At 38.0% G+C, this 17,922-nt stretch overlaps 1 protein-coding gene across 1 annotated transcript in view; it reads left to right on the forward strand.

Annotated features, from left to right (window-relative positions):
• The window catches only part of LOC124622611 (oxysterol-binding protein-related protein 1-like), a 170,642-nt gene that overhangs the window by 23,856 nt on the left and 128,864 nt on the right, over positions 1-17,922 (forward strand). Inside the window, exons 3-4 of the mRNA XM_047148377.1 lie at positions 4,370-4,550; positions 12,534-12,694. Of these exons, the coding sequence (XP_047004333.1) occupies positions 4,415-4,550; positions 12,534-12,694 (297 nt within the window). The 5' untranslated portion in view covers positions 4,370-4,414. The remainder of the gene's footprint in view (positions 1-4,369; positions 4,551-12,533; positions 12,695-17,922) is intronic.

Here is a 17,922-nt window from a genome sequence, read left to right on the forward strand (position 1 = left end):
AATGAAAAAACAAAATTGAACTATTTCATATAAGGAAATCTCTTGTTAAACTGACATGAAGTGTCTACCTTTCCCCACATCATGCACGCTTCTGCAGCCTTGCATTTGTCCTCAAGCCATTCCTGCTTAGCAATATTGCAGTTTTGGTCACTCATTTTTTAGATATCTGTGTCCCCTTTTCCATACTTCATTGCTGCACTTTTATGCCTTTTCCTGTCATCAATTAAATTCACTATCTTGTGCATTATCCAGGGATGCTGGGTGGGTATTTTGTTTGTACTTATTTGTTCCATTGCTACCTTCATTATTTCATGCCTCAGAGCCATCCACTCATTTTTTATTGTATTTCATTCAGTTGTTGCCTAATGCTTCCTTTGAAACTTTCAACAATTTCTAGTCTTTAAGTTTTTTGAAGGCCCATCTCCTTAGCTTCCTACTTAACAACGCTACATTTTTTGAGGGGGGGGGGAGAGGGGGAGGAACATATTTGTGGTTAAGGCAAGTGAAAAGGTACATTTGGTGCTGCAGGAGCTCATATAGACGAAGCGTAGATAGTGTAATTAGGTGAGTAGTTGAGTCGAAGAAAGATTTTTGGAAATGGTGGATGCGTTCTCTATCACCAGGTTTTATGCCCAACTATGAAAAAGCTTTTTCCTGTTGGAATGCAAATGTCACTCTGCTGATGGAACAAGTGCAGACCCTTGGCACAGGCCCTATTATAGCTCACTGTTGAAGGACAAAGACTGCACACAGATTATTAAAGGACGCTGATAAAGACTGAATTCCATCAGTTACTGAGCTGAAGCCACCAAAATTGTCATGTTTTACTTGGGTATAGTCAGGCCTATTCTTGTGTGGTATCAGACCGCACCAAAGACCTACATGCTTTTGGCAAAGACAGACTGTAGAGAACTGCTTCAATTGCAGGTATGAAATAATATATTACAGTCTCTAGTCTTTGAAACAGAGTTGGCGCCCGGTACATTATCTTAATAATTTTTTTTTTTTTTTTTTTTTTTGGGGGGGGGGGGGGAAAGGAGAGGGGGAGAAACATCTTTATTCCTCTCCTAAAACCAAGTAACTAAAGTGTTGATCTCACTAGGTTCACAAGGAAGACCCTTAAAAAATCTTTAATGTCCCTATTTGACTTTTGACATTTTACTTTGCATGGATGATGTCTACTTACAATAACAAGTTAGAAGTACAAGATTAAAATATTAACAAAAGTTAATAAATTTCGATCTGTTCCAAGTTTATATTGCATAAATAGTTAGGCTATATGCAAACAGTTATTGGTTTCACCAATATATATGATTCCATCTGCGCATGGATATAAGTGAGCAAATATAATTACATTATTTAGGACTCCTTACCAGAGACATGATTTTAAATTAAATTTCTTTGCTTTTACAACACAAACAACGCCTAATTCATGAAATAAAAATGACATCCATGTGAAGTTCGTGGGTTTTTAATTCAATCAACATATCTTACTCATTCACCAGACTGTTACTCATTCACTGAATGAAAGCAGTTGTCAGTTAAAGATTGCTGAAGATTGTTTCTAACTGTTGCAAATAATTTCATGTGTTTAATGTATTGTGGCAGATGGTTATATAGTTTTATTTCCTAATGGGAAAGGCTGTTCAAGACTACTTCTGGTTTACTTGGAAAGTGAGTGTTTTCCCTAATTTTATTTTATGAATATTAATAGAACTGTTTCTGGTGTATGCTTTAACGTATTTTCTAATATATTTGAGGCTGTGAAAGATATAATTACAAGGTTCAGCTAGGATATCAAGCATAATTTTATTAGAATCTGTTCACCTGTGAACATCAGCAGCTGCTGAGTTAGATTTTGTCTGTGGCTTGTATGATGTTTCAGCTGTGCTTATAGTGTTACTGTCATCTGCAGACAATATTTGTTTTTAATTAGTCAGCAAATAGTATCTGCAAAATTAAAATGTATATTAAAAATGGTGAACGAGGCGCCGTGTTTGATTTGACTGACTATGGAAATTCATGAGTAACTCCCAGTATAGATCCAGGAAGTATGAGTCCTACATTGGAGAGCATACCTCCATAATTGTTTTGGGAAGATGTTCTCAGACAAAATTAACACAAAGAAATGGTATCCCGCAAAGTATCACATGTACCATTGCTTTCTTTCCAGCTATATACAGAAAGCATAACCAATGTAGAAAGGAGACCATTTAAGTGTCCAGTATTTTGTGGTAGTTTTAAAATCTGTTGTTCATCTTCTAGAGCTAGTCACTTTGCACTTGGTACTTCAGAGACTGGAGGAAAAGACTGCATAACAATGTTCATGTTTTCCTCAAAGATAATGTCTTTGTTAATTTCATTTGTGTTTGATGAGGTTTTAGTTTAGTTCAGCTGCACCTTAAGAGCTCCCTGCCATCAGTTTCAACAATTTTATAGTGTTTCTGGGCTTGATATTTATTTTTGAGCTCACTTTGCGGTAATTCCTAAGGAACCTTATTGTGAGAGCATTGAAGTTCGAGTATGTTTTGCAAATACCATTGTAAAAGAAACTAGGGAATTGACAACACACTACAGTTTTACTGTGAATATCAGTATATTCTTACATAATTTGATTATGAGTTTAGCTGTTATGGTTCTGTTCAGTTTTCTCAGTTGGAAATATTGAATGCCATGCAATCATATCAGCTAGTTGGAAGTTAGTGAACTACTTGTAGCAATTGGTTGATGAATCCTCATCATACTACAAGTTTTTATGGCCAAGTCAGCTGCAGCTTCTATGGAATTTTTCGTCATTGTATGCTCACGAACACTGTGGTCATGAGCAATAGCACCTTTAGAAAACTAAATGAAACAGCTAGTGGTGGAAGCTAAAGAAATGAATGTTCTCCTATAGTGGTGGAACTAGTAGCCGCCAAAGTTTTTTTTTTTTTTTTTTTTTTTTTTTTTTTTTTTTTTTTTTTTTTTTTTTTTTTTGCAAACCCAAACAATTTTTAAGTTACCCATACACAATGAGATGAGTATTGTAACTACTGGTGTAAAATCCACTGTATTTTAAATATGCACTGTAACCTTGATTATTATAGGATGATGGCTCTAATCAAGGATACTTTACTGGTTACTCCATTATATTCCTAGAAAAAGGCCTAAGAATAGATTTACCAAGGTAGTTCATTGTCTTCGATCAGTAGTTATACACAATCACAATCAGTCTAGAATTGATTAGATGTGAACATTTGTTGAAATTGCTCATCTGTTTCAGCCCACTTTGTGCTCTTCTAACTGTTCAATGAGCATACCCAGCAGAGAATCTTGTGCTGGGCAGTTAGGAGTCCACCTAGTGTTGTCTTTTCAAAATGGTGATGAGAGATGATTTTGCTGGGTATTGGAGTATTTTGGAATTCACAGATACGAGATGTTAGAGGCAGCTGTTAAGAATGACTATAGTGAAAATTGAATCACTTCGTGCTTGCTTTCCTCCGTGTTGTGGTTGAAAAGGACAGCCATGGAAAACAGGTTGGTTTGGAGTGAGATGAAAGATAAAAAAGCTTCTGTTGGTCAGGTCAACTGCTTGATAGGGCATACCTGTTTCTTGTAACTGAGGAAAAGGACGCCATTTGAAATCACTTCTGTGTTGGAGATTCCTCTTTAAGCCGTGACTTCCTCCTCTGTCAGGAAGAACCAACATAGTTTTTTCCCTAAACTCTTGGGACACAGAGTGTAGTGCTTTTCCAAACCAGTTTTAAATACCTGTGTTTCTGATTCAAAGTATATTTGTTTTTCTTAGTGATTTATTCCCATTTTACCATTATCTCCTCAACAGTTGAACAGTTGTGGTTATTTTTGGAAAGTCACTAATGAGTATATTCTTGTGTGCCGTAACACCAATGAAACAATAATCTTTTCCTAGATCCACTTGGAAAAGGATGGTTTGCAAAACATGAACTGTAGGACTATAGGAAGGCAAAGTGGAGGTGTAATCAGCACAGTTAAAGAGAGAAGCAATTTGGTATGTCAAGGAAACTTTGTATGTGGTTATTAAATGTGTTGAAATATTGTACAAAGAAGATGTGAGAAACTGGTGCACACCTGAGAGGACATAATAAACTACTTAATTGTTCTGAAAGTCGGATACCTGATATGTGTCTCTGTGAGCCCTGAGCCACTCACACACTCTTTCTCTGAGAAAATGTTTTTAGGGCAATATTACATAAAACTATACCTCTGCATAAAACTTTTGTTTTTTGCTCATTGATTCATCTTACAATTAAGACTTTTTAATTGCTATTTTCCTTGAAATTTCTTATGAGAAGTACTCCTATATTTTAATTTTGATTGTTATTTTCACCATAGGTATTTTTTGTTTCAGGTCTTAGATGCTTCCATATGATGATATGACTGATAGACCCTTAAAATGTCCAATGAAGGGCCAGAAATGGAGCTGCAAGAGATACTGTTGTATAGTTCCAGGCATGGTGATTCTGTAATGGTACAGGAGCTTCTTGTAGCGCGCAAAGATGGAAAGATTAGATTGGACATAAGCTGCAAGGGTAAATAGTACTTAGCAGTTATTTGTCAAATGTAATTATAAACTTGATCCAGGGATGTAGGCCAAAACTGCGGCCAGCCTCCCGAGTATTGGCAGGTTTAACCATAAACTTTAGCAACATGAGGAAACGTGCAGGCACTGACCATGCCAAGGTCTGTGATAGGCCTGGCAAGCCAGTGATAGCATACGAGGCCGTTCGTAATTTTGTCCACAAAATATTTCTACGCTTACCCTTTACTTATTGTGCATGGTGTCCTTTGAAATACTCTCCTTTACAATTGATACACCACTCCCAATGCCATTTCCACTTCTGGAAGCAGTCTTGGTATGCCTCTTGCTGGGTCACATGAAGCACCGTCTATGAATTTTCTTTTATCTCATCCATTGTTGCGTATCTTTGTCCTTTCAAGGGGATTTTCAACTTTGGAAATAATAAAAAGTCTGCAGGGGCCAGGTCTGGAGAGAACGGAGGATGAGGCAATGAAGTAGTGGGGGTGCGTTATCATGTGCAAGAGCCATGAGGTGTCTTGCCACATTTCAGGGTGTTTTCTTTTCACATTTCCTTGGAGCATCGTAACAGGTCTCGATAGTACCATTGATTAACAATTTGTTCCTTTGGCATGAATTCATTATGATCTAGTTGTTCAAAATCAAAGAAAACTATCAGCATGACTTTGACATTTGACCTGACCTGATGAGCTTGTTTTGGTCTTGGAGAACTTTTCTTGACTCATTGTGAAGACTGAACCTTAGTCTCAACATCATAACCATAGACCCATGTCTTATCAGCAGTTATGATTCTCTTAAGGAACACCTTGTTCTCATTTGCGCATTCCAAAGCTCTTCATAGATTGTGAGGTGAAGGTCTTTCTGGTCTTGACACATGAGCCGTGGGACGAACTTGGTGCCAACATTATGCATTCCAAGACACTGTGTCAGGACTTCATGACATGATCCAAACGAAATGTTACAGTCTTCTGCAATCTCTTCTACAGTCAGTCTTTGATTGGCACGCAGACTTTTGTTGAAGTTCGTGACATGAGCATTGTTGACAGATGTTGAAAGGCATCCTGAATGAGGGTCGTCTTCAACTCCCGTGCAGCCATTTTTAACCGTGTGAACCATTTGTAGCACTGAGAGTGGCTTAAGTGCTCATCACCGTAGGCTTTCTGCATCATTTGATGTGTCTCTGTAAAGATTTTCATGATTTTTATGCAAAATTTAATGCTGATGCGTTTCTCCTCCGCCTCTGCCATCTCGAAATTCTCAAACTGTGTGTCACAATATTCTACTCAATACAGCACTGAACAATAACTAACAGACATACAACAATGAAACTTCCAGCAGTTACACATTAAACACAGGCATGTGCAGGGATGCCAACTGCATTTCACTCCAACACACTATTGGTGCGAAATTATGAATGTTTCGGATTTTTTTGAACAGGTTTCGTACTCTAAAGATATAACGTTTATTAGTCTAGATTGCTCCTAAAATGATATGACCAGTTTTGATTGTGCTAGCAATCATCTTCAGATCTAAAATAGACAGGAAGAAATTTTGTTCATAAAAAGTTCTTTGTACTTACAAAATGTTCAATGAAAAACGAAAAGAAAGTAACAAAGACCGTACCATGAAACACCATTACAGAGTGGGAGGAAAGGGACTAGCAAAGGTTGAAGCCAAGGGTGTTATGGGAACGTAGGATATACTGCAGGGAGAGTGTAGTGCTTCGAGAATTTCGGAGGAAATTCTAGAATCACTCGGCCTTCGAATGTTTTGAACACATGATATTTTAGATATGAGTAGGAGAAACGAATCAGCTGACTGTGCATAGTTTATTTGTATGTGCAGGTCAAAAAAGAACAGCCACGAGAAAAAACATGGGCACGGGGACTGAACGGCTGCAGACAAGTACTTACTGTACAGTCCACAAAGTTTCGTGTATGAGCAAAGAAGAACAAGAAAAGTTAATGTAGTATTCTGTGTTCTTTAATGTCTGTGATGATTATAAAAAGACTAGTGGACAGTTGAAAGTAGTTTCCTAAGGACACTCATTTGTTGGACGCGAATGAGAATAGAGACCTTTAAATTTTTTCATATCTCGGTTATGATCGATGCGAGACACATGTAAGCTATTTTGAAGAAGTGTATATGATTCTAATGTTCGGAGAATGAGTTAGCTTGCCGAAGTTATTGTTTATGAACGTTGAAAATATATTGTGATTGAATTGAAAAGTTTTCTACGAGTACAAAAAATAATTTCAAGAATAGAAAAGTAGTTAGTAAATTCCTTTAACCAGCAACATATCTTTGGAGAAGAAGCTGTTGGGAGATTCACATAGCGGATTAACCCAAGAAGAGGATCTGCTACACATATCGGGCAAGTTAACTGAATTGAGAGACGTGTGAGTCTTGCACGCCAGCACCACACTGTCTCTTGTTGTCGTCCGGAGAACATTAGAAGAGTTCCTGCAACAATTCAGGAAAGCTGGTGTTGGTAGGAAGGATGTACATGGCATCATCTGTGAAACACACAGTGTTTGGCTTCATGATCAGCAAGGGGTTTGGAGCAGGGGTGGAGTAGGAATGAACAAGGATATTGTGTAGGTTCGATGAATGGTGGAATACAAATGTGGGATGGTGGAGGGGGGGGGGGGGAGTATAATGGGTATAATTTTCCTCATTTCTGGGCACAAGAAGACATAATTGAAACTCGAGCAGAGAATATGATTCAGTTGCTTCAGTCCTGGGTTATACGGAATCACAAGGTAGTACGCAACTAGAGACAAGGCATGGAAGATCTGTTTCTGGACAAGGTTGGGAGCATAATTTGGTCTGTGGAGGCCTCAGTGAAACTCTTTGCATACATAGAGAGGGGCTGCTTGCCACTACAGATGGGAAGAGCATGCGTGTCTAGGCTGTAAGGAAAGGACTTCTTGGTATGGAATGGGTGTGTATGGAGGAACAGATGGAGCCGCCCTTGAGGTGGAAATCAATATTGAGGAAGGTGGCTTGTTGAGTTGGGTAGGACCTGGTAAAGCAAACGAGGGAGAAAGTGTTGAGGTTGTGGAGGGATGCTACCCCTCGCACTGCTTGTCTTGTGCCGCCTCCTTACCACACAACCCACCCCAGACTGCTGCACACATTAGGTGCAGGCAAGTTCGCGATGGGCCCCAGAGGATGGAGACAGTAACCATGTGTGTGTAAGTTGTGCTTGCATGAATGTGTTCATGCGTGTGTTGTATTTCAGGAGGAGGACTGTTTTGTCTGAAAATGTTTAGCCTCTTTTCATTGTCCCTGTCAGCAACTCAATGCCTCAATGTGTTAATAGTGATCTGTCCTTTTGTATTGTTATTCCATCCTGGACTTTCCATTGTGCCATTACATAATAAAATTTATTGTATTAAAACAAAGTTAAACAATATACAAAATAATTTTGGCAGGTTAATTTATGGTAGTAAAAGAGCTCAACAGCAGAGAATAACAAAGTGTGGGTAGAGTATATGAGAAGATAAAACAATAATTCTAATGAGCAGGCTGCTAATTGATAATGGAAGTTGCTCTTTTGTAAATTATGAAGTAATTTAATAAATAAAATGCTAGGTACAAAAAAAGGAAAGTTGTACCATCAAAAAGTTCATTCATAACAATAAATTACAAAATAAATTATCAAATAAAAAGCAAAATACAGAAGGGCAGAGAGGAAACATTGTGCCACTGATAAGTTCATTGCATCCATCAGGGTTCTTTTACTACCATGAGTTGGCTTGCTGACATTAATTTGTATATTGTTTAATTCTGTATCAGTGTAACAAATTTTATTACGTAACTGTGCTTCAGTGGTGCCTTCTAGGAAATGCGTGCATGTTTTTAGTACTTACATATAACTTGATACACTATTTAATAATATTTTATGGTGTCTGCTTTGTCCCTTTCTTTTCTTTCTGTATTGTACATATTGTAAGTAAATAGAACTTTTTATGAACAATATTCTTTCTTACATGCCTGTCTGAAAGGATAGACACTGTTGACAATCCATAGCTGTATGAAATACTTCAGCTTTAATTTCTGACTTAGAATGCATTGAGACCATCTATATTAGGTCCAGATCTACTATCCAACAGTGACATGTGAAAATTTGTGCCAGACTGGGACTCAAATCTTGAATTTCCTGCTTATTGTGAGCAGTCACCTTAATCACTTCGGCTATCTGCGCACCCTCAGCAGACCAACCTATATGTCCATGTGTCACACTATCTATGTCATTATATCATAGTCCACTTAATTCATTACCCATGCTTGAACCATTATTTGTATTCCTGCGACAGGTAGAATGAGACAGTGAATAATTGGGACAAATGATGATGATGTCGTGTGCCCACCAAGGCCTGTAATACTTACGCACATGTCTGAACGAACAGACATTGTTGATGCTCCACAGCTGTATGAAATACTGCAAAATGACTTCACTCACTGTGAGTTACTTAACATCAGCTGTATTATGTATAGATCTATTACCTAATAGTGACCTATAAAAATTTGTGCCACACTGGATCTCATACCCGAATTTCCTGCTAATCTTGGATGGCAGCTTTAACCAGTTCGGATGTCTGTGCATGCTGTCCAGACCGACCCAAAATCTAGGGGACTGCATTTAGTGGGTTACAGTATAATGATGTAGACCGTGTGCCATGCATAGTTTGTGTTGGTCTTGGGACCAAGCTTGAATAGCTGAAGTGGCTAAGGTGACTGCTCACTGTGAATGTGAAATATGTGTTTGAGTCCCAGTCTAGCGCAAATATACATATTCCACTGTTGAGTAGTAGATCTGAATGTAATACAGCAGGTACCAAGGAATTTGCAGTTGGTGAAATATTTTCGAAATATTTTTTCTGTCCATTTTAGATCTGAAGATGATTTTTAACATGGTCAAAAGTGATTGCTTCATTTTGTAAACTTGCAACCAAGACAAGCAAAGGCTATATTGACATTTAAGATTGATTTTCCACATTCTTGACCATATCGAGCATTATAGTATTTAAAAGAATTTGGAATCAATGTATTTAACTGAGGATCACATTCAACATTCTACAGATTGTTTCTGTGTGATTTATGTAATGAAAGATTGTATTATTGAGCTCAATTAGCAAATCCATCAACAAAAATAATCAATTTTTGAAATATAAATAACTGGATAGATAAAAAAATCTACTTATCTAGCAGCAGCAGCAGCAGCAGCAGCAGGAGCAGGAGAACACACACATAAAGGGTTTTACAGTTTGCTAGCTTTTTGAGCCAATGGGCCTTTTTCTGTCCGAAGGGTTGAGGGGAAGGAAGAGGAGCGAAGGAAAAGGAATTGTGAGAATTAGGAAAAAGAGTAGAGTTTGGAAAAGTCGCCCAGAACCCAGGGCAGGGGAGACTTACCAGACGGGATGAGAAGGAAAGACTGACGTTCAGTAAGTCTCACCTGACCTGGGGTTCTGGGTTACTTTGCAAATGCTACCCCCTTTCCTAAACCTCACCAGTCCTTTTCCTTCACCCCTCTTCCTGCCCCTTCAGCACTGCTGCCAGAAGCAGGAGCCACTGGCACCAAAAGCACAAACTGTAATATCTTTAATATCTGTGTTCTCTTGCTGCCTCTTTGTGCATAGATTTTTTATGTATCCAGTTACTTATGTTTTCAGTTATTGAACCTGATTAATATTTCTTTAAGGTGATCTTCTTCAGTACCTTTGTGGCTTAAATTATTTTGTGCGATGATTGTAGTAATGAACCTTGTGGTGTAGCTTGTAATACTTGATAGCACACTACTATGGTCAGTAGCCTCTAAAATACTCGAACCACAAAATTGGCTATTTCAACATATTACTTGCACATTGTTACTACCAGAGAAAAGCAAGTTACAGTAATTACCAATGCTGTGCTTCTACTGAAACACTTTGTTGAGCAGGAGGTATATAATGAGACTGTTCAGGCAAGAATAGGCAGAAGTATATGGAGTGATAGAGGAGCAAATAACTGGACATCAAAACAGAGGTGGTGGGAAGACTGTATTGATATTCTCAGGCTGCTGATTGCCGCAGTAGAGGAGATGGACTCTTTCAGTGAGTTCCTTGGCTTTCAGCCAACTGATTACAACAACATTTAAGTAAGTCTGCCACACACATTTAGCAAGGGCAGAAGCTTTAATTAGTAGTATGCTCTTCGCTCTCTTTTGTGTATACCATTGCCTTATATGTAAAATAAGGGAAAGGCAACCACTTACTTATAGGGGATTGGTGTGCGGTGCACAGGAACACATAATAGAAAACGGTTTTCTATTACCAGTATGTATTTCTGTGCACCATGCACCAATCCTCTGTAGGTAAGTGGTAAGTGGTTCTCTTACATATTTTTCCATTGTGGAATTTCCGTTGCTGTTATTTATTGTGTTGTACTTATAACTTTGCGAATCTCTGTCCCTCTTTCCCTCCCCCCTCTCCCTCCTTCGTCCCTCTGCTTGGCCTCCCACTCCACCTCTCCCCACCCTCTCCCTCTCCTATTCCCGCTCAGTCCCCTACCACTTTTTTGAGTCCTAGTATGGAAATCTATTACTTTACCCTGGTTGTCTGTAAGCCACATAAGCTTGATGAAGGAACCCAAGAAAATTTTTGTGCGAGTATGTACTTTATATCACATACATTTAGCAACATCCATGATGGCCTTCCTGTCACTAAAACTGTATACTGGGTGAGAAGTTTTTGTGTCTGGAACTTCTCCCCAAAGTTCATAGAGGTATTTTTGAAACACCCTGTATATTAGTCACTGTCTCATATTCCAATATATTGTGGTTAGAACAATAGGTAATGTTAATGAAAATGAAAGTAAATGAATGTGACATCAAGAAGAGCAGATAATAACATTTCAATTCCTGCAGAAAGTGACACACTATGCCATTTGTCAACATGGATCTGTAGATGACAGTGGCACTGTTGACCTCTGCATGCCTCCAATAGTGCATACTACGAACTCAAACTTTAGGGAATGAAATCTTCAAAGATTTCAGAGTAAAAGTTTTAGTTGAAATCACTTTATTCATTAACACAGTCAGAATGCTGTCTCTTACTGCCACAAATTTCAAGTTCCTCCAAAATGCCCACTGATCTCAAAATTAGATACCTCAGCATTTGTAATTTAAATAATTGATAATTTAAATATAAATCCCCAGATCATGAAAAAATCATTTAATCAGATGAGGGAGATCTAAGGGAATGAACTTACATATGAAGTATGCTTTACATAATCACTTTACAGTACGAAAATTGTCTATTTTTAACTGTTAACACAGATGCAGCTACAGACAGTTGCTAGTAAATTGTTGCACACCAAACATTATTGTGTTGTTTCCGCTAATTAAATACATTTGTAAAGTGTACTTAAGGTAAGGAAAGTGACATGAAACACAACTGTTGAGAAAACTCTTACCATCATGCACTGCAAGCCACTTTCTTATTTTGAGTAGAAAATATCTGTATATTACTGTCTGAGACTTTGTATTTAAATAAATATTGGTTATAGATATGGTATCATGTTCGTGTCAGACTCTTGGATGTATAGAAAACAGTTTAATATGGAACTTTTAAGTTACTTTTGTCATCTTATTGCAGTAGCTCACATCACAAAATTCTTTTCTGATTCAGGTTTTGGTAACAGCAACATATTTTCAGATGGATCACTTTCTCAGATTCAGCAAGAATGGGGAAAATAACTAAATGCAGCAATACTGACAAAACCGTACTATTAATTCCTATTATCATTTAGGGTAGCAATACAGTCAAAATGCGGTTACTGTAATGTTTCTAAATCATTTTATTAGTTGTGAATTGCTCAGCAAGGTTCATTTGCTAATTCATTACAGTTTTCAACTTCTTGGTGATGAATTAACATTCATGGAGGTATTCATCACATATTTGGTAATTGTTAGTTTCATGTTAAATTTCAGGGAAGAGCAAAAGTAATTTAGGCTGGACACCTTTACACCTTTCTACATACTTTGGCCATAAAGATGTGGTTGAACTTCTCTTGACCCATGGTGCGGATATCAATGCTGTTAATGATGTTGGAGATACGGCATTGCACAAAGCAGCATTCACTGGCAGAGAGGTGAGATGTATATTGAGCCACTGTTTCAAGTTTTCATACTACAGAATTTAGCAAAGATTATGTTCAGTTACCTGTAGTTTATACCAGTGAATATTAAATGGGTAATAACATCTGAAGGGTAGGTTATTTACATGTTGTAATAAAATAGCCATGACAGTGTGACATTTACATTGAAGATGAGAAAAATGTTAGCATCTCACTTTTCATTTTCTTCTTTTAGGAGTTTTAATGAAGTGAAGTGAGGAGTATGTGACTGAAACATCTGTGACCAAATGTGAGACATTAGATAATGTAATTTTGAACATAGTGTACAAGCCACTTCTGTTGCTTTTGGTCTTTTTTATGTTATAATTTACGAAACTGTACATTTGAATTGAGTTATATAGCTTCCATTATGGACTGTAATATAGTAGATTAAACTCAGATTGATTAAATAAATATGTTGTCTCTGTAGATGACGGTTGGTAGTTTTTGAAATGATGTACTATAGTGCTATGGGTAGATAATATTGTTGCAATTACAAGATTTTTACAGTAATTATGTTTGAAATAACTTCAGTACAGGCTATTAACATTTAATTAATCAAACAGCTGAATAATAGTTATACACAAAGAGACCCCTTTCATTTGCTATAACAACATGATAGACTCTGTAATCATAGTGATCTGGCCCTGCCATTCACAATCTGAGCATCTTAATGTGATGTGATCACATTGAAGTGCCAATATTAACACTTGTCAGAGACTTATGTAGGGCATAAGTGTTCCTGGCAAGTGGTCTATGAATACCGTAGTTGCAAAGGAAGGAAGGTATAAGCAGATAGTCCAAAGTGAATTACAGAAGAGGCTTGAAAAAACTTTTGATAAAAATGTAAAAAGTTGTAATATATGTTTGAGAGCAGTCAATAACAGAAGATGCTCGAGTGTGGCTGGCAGACGATCTCTAGATATTGTAGAGGGAAAAGCATATTAAGAATGAAATCAGGCAAAAATTACTTTGAGTGAGATGCACTTTGACATAGTTGTATTGTTAAAAATTGTTGGTGTAGGCTGTGTATTAGGTACCCACAAAATATGTGCCATTTGAGTTTACCTTCATACAAGTAGTTAAAGTTAGATAATATTTGTGTAAATTATTTCTGAGGTGTATAAATGTGGACCTTCTTAGGAAAGTTTGGTGATGAAATCTTCTTGAGTTATCAAAAGAGTAACAATCCTATTCTGTCAATCCTTTCGCTGTTACAAACTTGCCCATTGCATTTCATGCTTGAGGCAGCTTTTTATATAGCTCTAATGCTTGCCAAATGCTGGTACCTGTGCTGAGAGATGGTAATCTGCCCAATTTGGAATACTTATCATCTGATTTTTCGAAAACTATCAGGTGAAAAAATTTGATTTTTGAATATCTTATGGTTCGGTATCTTCACTCAATATAGAACTGTATTTCTTTTCGTTACCTATCATATATCCTGTGCTGCAACAAATTAAGTAAAACATAACATGAAATTTTAAAGATTTCAGATAGGTAAAAATGGAGTACGTAAACTTTGCATTTGGTTGATTTTAGATCATATATTGCAGTCAATGAAATGTTGATAAGATATCAAAATTTTATTTAAAATTGAGAGCAGAAGTGGGTATCTCATTATGTTTTTGAGTTATTGAGTTTTATATCTGAAGGATAGTTGCGCGAGAGGGGGGGGGGGGGGGGGGGAGTGCACAGTCAAATCCTTATGCACTGTGAATCATGCAGTCATGTGAATTGCCATATCTTATAAACAATTCAAGGTATTGAAATGAGGTTTTTTGCAAATGATTGCATGCAATGAGGCACAGAGGTATGGAAGTAACTTATTCACAGCAGTGAAAGATCGGTAGCTCAGGACATATTTGGACATCCATAACATTGTAGGAAAATCCAAACAGTGTGCGTATACATGTCTACAACACCTGGGGAATGGCATAGCAGGATGTGTATACACACCCACAACAGCGAAAGGGTCTTGTAGGATACTCTTATTCATGTACTATGGACAAAGCTTCTCTGTTTTTCAAAGAAGCAATTGAACCAATTACACAGTCTCAAACCTGCAAGCACCAGACACTAGCAGAGGAGATGATAGTGTGAGGGGAAATAGATTGTTATGTGTCAGTGCTACCAATGCATATTTTACATAGCTGCCTGAATTGCTGTCAACCAGGAGTGATCTTGAAAAATTTATCTAACTTCATCAATCCATATGAAAGTTATGGGGAAGCTGCCATTCTGGTCGGATAGACTGTCATACCATGTCTAGTAAAAGAAGTTTGTTGTGACTTGTCAGTGCAATAAAATTTCTCAGTTTGCTTGACACACAATTTCTCAGAGTGTCTGCAATATTTCAGAAGGCATACACTGCCCTCACAACATTTGATGAAGCGCTAGTGTCTTGCGTTGTATCTCCGTTATATAGTCATTGTTGGAAGATATAGATCCATGTAAGTGGGTTATGGTATATCCCATGTTCCATGCAGGGTGTATACGCGAATGAGAAAAAAAAAAATTCCTGCATTTTTCCCAGATTTCCCAGTTAAAAATATACTTTTTCCCTGTTGCAAATACACTTTTTCCATGTTAAGTGACAGTATACTTTTCCTCGGAACTTATAACTTATCAATCCTTTGAGTGGTTATGGTTTTATACACTGGCATTGAATTTCCCAGCACTTTAGAAAACGAAACTCAGGGGAAAAAACATGTTTTGGAAAGATGTCTGATGTGCAGCAATATGTACACTGCATATTTTCGTATAAATTTGAATTCCACCAAACACTGCATGTTACTTTTTGAGATTGCGATGCGCTTTTGTAAGCCAGTCATACCTCATGTCACGTGATCTCGGCAGATTATCTCAGTGACTATTCAGAGCATAGGATATGTGATGGAGTCATCCAATAGCAAAACCACTGTTAAGTAGTGCGAACATACAATAGGAAAAATTAATACTTTAAATAATATGCATAGCACTGCTACAAAAAAGTTTCACATGTAATATTGGTCTCGAAGATTAATGAGCTGTAAGAGAAGCTAAGATCTCACATATAATGTTGATCTTGTTTGCGTGTCTTATGCTTTAAGATACATCACACAAATTTGCCAGTAAAATTTTTAACAACATCATAAAGGTCTTATCTTCTAGGCTCGAAATTATTCTAAATGGTATTCCTCAAAGAGTTGATTTTTAAATGAGAGTCAAACACTCTGTGATTTAAGAAATTCATCGTACATTCTTGCACTTAGTTCATCTTGCGTAAAAGGAAATTTACTTTGAAAGTAACGCTTTTCAAACAACCATTCGCAGTATTTTCCTGCAACCTGTTAGAAATAGGTTCGTTTCAGTAGTTGCCGGAGAGTGCCAGATAACAGGCGTCACCGCGCTTGCGTAGCTACTATGACGCGGGAAGCCTGTATGTTCATACGTGTAAAACATTAAAAGATCTTACATTATGACATAAAAGAAAGAAGACATTAGAGGATGCTCAAGAGCATCAGAATTTGGTGAATCATAGTAAAATTCAGCTTAAAGTGCACATTCGTAAGTACAGATTCGGGTGTAAATTCTTTTGCAGTACCAGGACTGTATTATCTCATGTTTGGTTCTTTATTATGGCATAATTCCATAGGTGCTAGGTGAAAATGTGCACTTGAAATGCAGCGAACAGTTGAAACTAGCCAATAGTGCAGAATTAAACACTTCATTTTGAATAAATTGACTGCCTCAGCGGGAAAGATTAATGAAAGCCAAATTTCTTTAGCAAACTGACAAAAATAACTTCATTGTTCTGCAAGACGATTAATGCTTGACTGTCAGACAGGTGGAAATAAAATAAAATCTGAAACTAATAACATATTTCAATTCAGCCTTCCGTAATTATGTGAATGTATTTTAATTCACTTGATAGCTCTCGGCCACATAAATTTATTTTGTTTTCGTTTAACGTGAGAGCAATAAATGAAGAGGAACCAGCAAAATCACTGAATGCAAACATGAGTCACATGAAGACTACCCACCTTACTATTACAATTCAAGACTGCTCTGTGCTTCAGTCCTGGATCTACGGTATTTCCGAACCGGGGCAGTACTGGATAGCTGCAGATTATCACAGTCATCTCCTCTTATCGGGGAAGCTGTAAGCTTGTGTTACACCGGCATCACTCCACCATAAAATGGGACAGCACTTGGTGTTCAGATTGGTGACATTGTCTTGTGTTGTGCTGCTGGTGGGTGCCCTGTGCGCTGCAAAGAGTTCGCTGTCGACTTGATTTGGAGAATAGGGCCAAAAGTGACTTGGACGGTGATGGGGTTGCTGTGGGTGGGACGATAACACCAGACTCTTAGAAATGACTTGGGCCATGGGCGCAGGAGAGAGCTCTGGCAGAAGTGGTTCCTGCTGTCCCTGCCTTCGGCTGTTGTGAACAGTCTTCTGCACCCAGGTCCTGATGAACTGGTTGAAGGCTAGAAACAATGTAGGAGAGTGAAAAAGATATAGGATCATATGGGGGCATAATCTGTGGAAGGGCCACCATGAACGAAAGGTAGAAAAGAGGACCAAGAACAGGAAGAGCTGGCTTCTTCCAGATGTGGGTGGAGGTGGCATAGGAGAGTCGTCCACTGGGGGTTGGTGTCGATTTTGGTAGTGGGTAGCCAGCCGGTCTTCTGTCTGCAATATGAAGACATGCTGACCATGCCGGCTGTGGATGACTGCTGGGATCCAGCACTCATGGCGACTAAACACGCAAACCCAGATTGGAGTTCCAGGTGTGTAGTGCATCTTCTGAGGTGCCTTTGGTGGCCTTGGTGTAGGGAGCAAGAGATTCAACACTAAGCTTGGCTGACAGCCATGCATACACTTCGGCAAGCTCTTCTCACCCATGGAAGAGAACCTGCAGGAAGTAAGAAAGTATGTGGTGCAGTATATTCGTCCAAGGTTGTGTCACCATCCACTTCTTCATTTGTGTCTTAAACGTGCAGATGAGGTGTTCTGCCTTCACATTTGACTGAACATGAAACGGGTTCGTGAATATGTTGAATACCATGGTGTGCTCAAAAATCCTGAAAAGTATGATGGATGAATTGAGGACCATTGTCAGTTATCGGGGTGCAGTGCAGGGCAGTCCTTCAGTGGATAAGATACAAGTGGGAACCTAACCATTGTATTTGCCTTAGTGGAGCAGCAGTTGACTACAAAC

Source organism: Schistocerca americana, chromosome 1 (assembly GCF_021461395.2).
Source record: "Schistocerca americana isolate TAMUIC-IGC-003095 chromosome 1, iqSchAmer2.1, whole genome shotgun sequence".
Classification (NCBI taxonomy): Eukaryota; Metazoa; Arthropoda; class Insecta; order Orthoptera; family Acrididae; genus Schistocerca; species Schistocerca americana.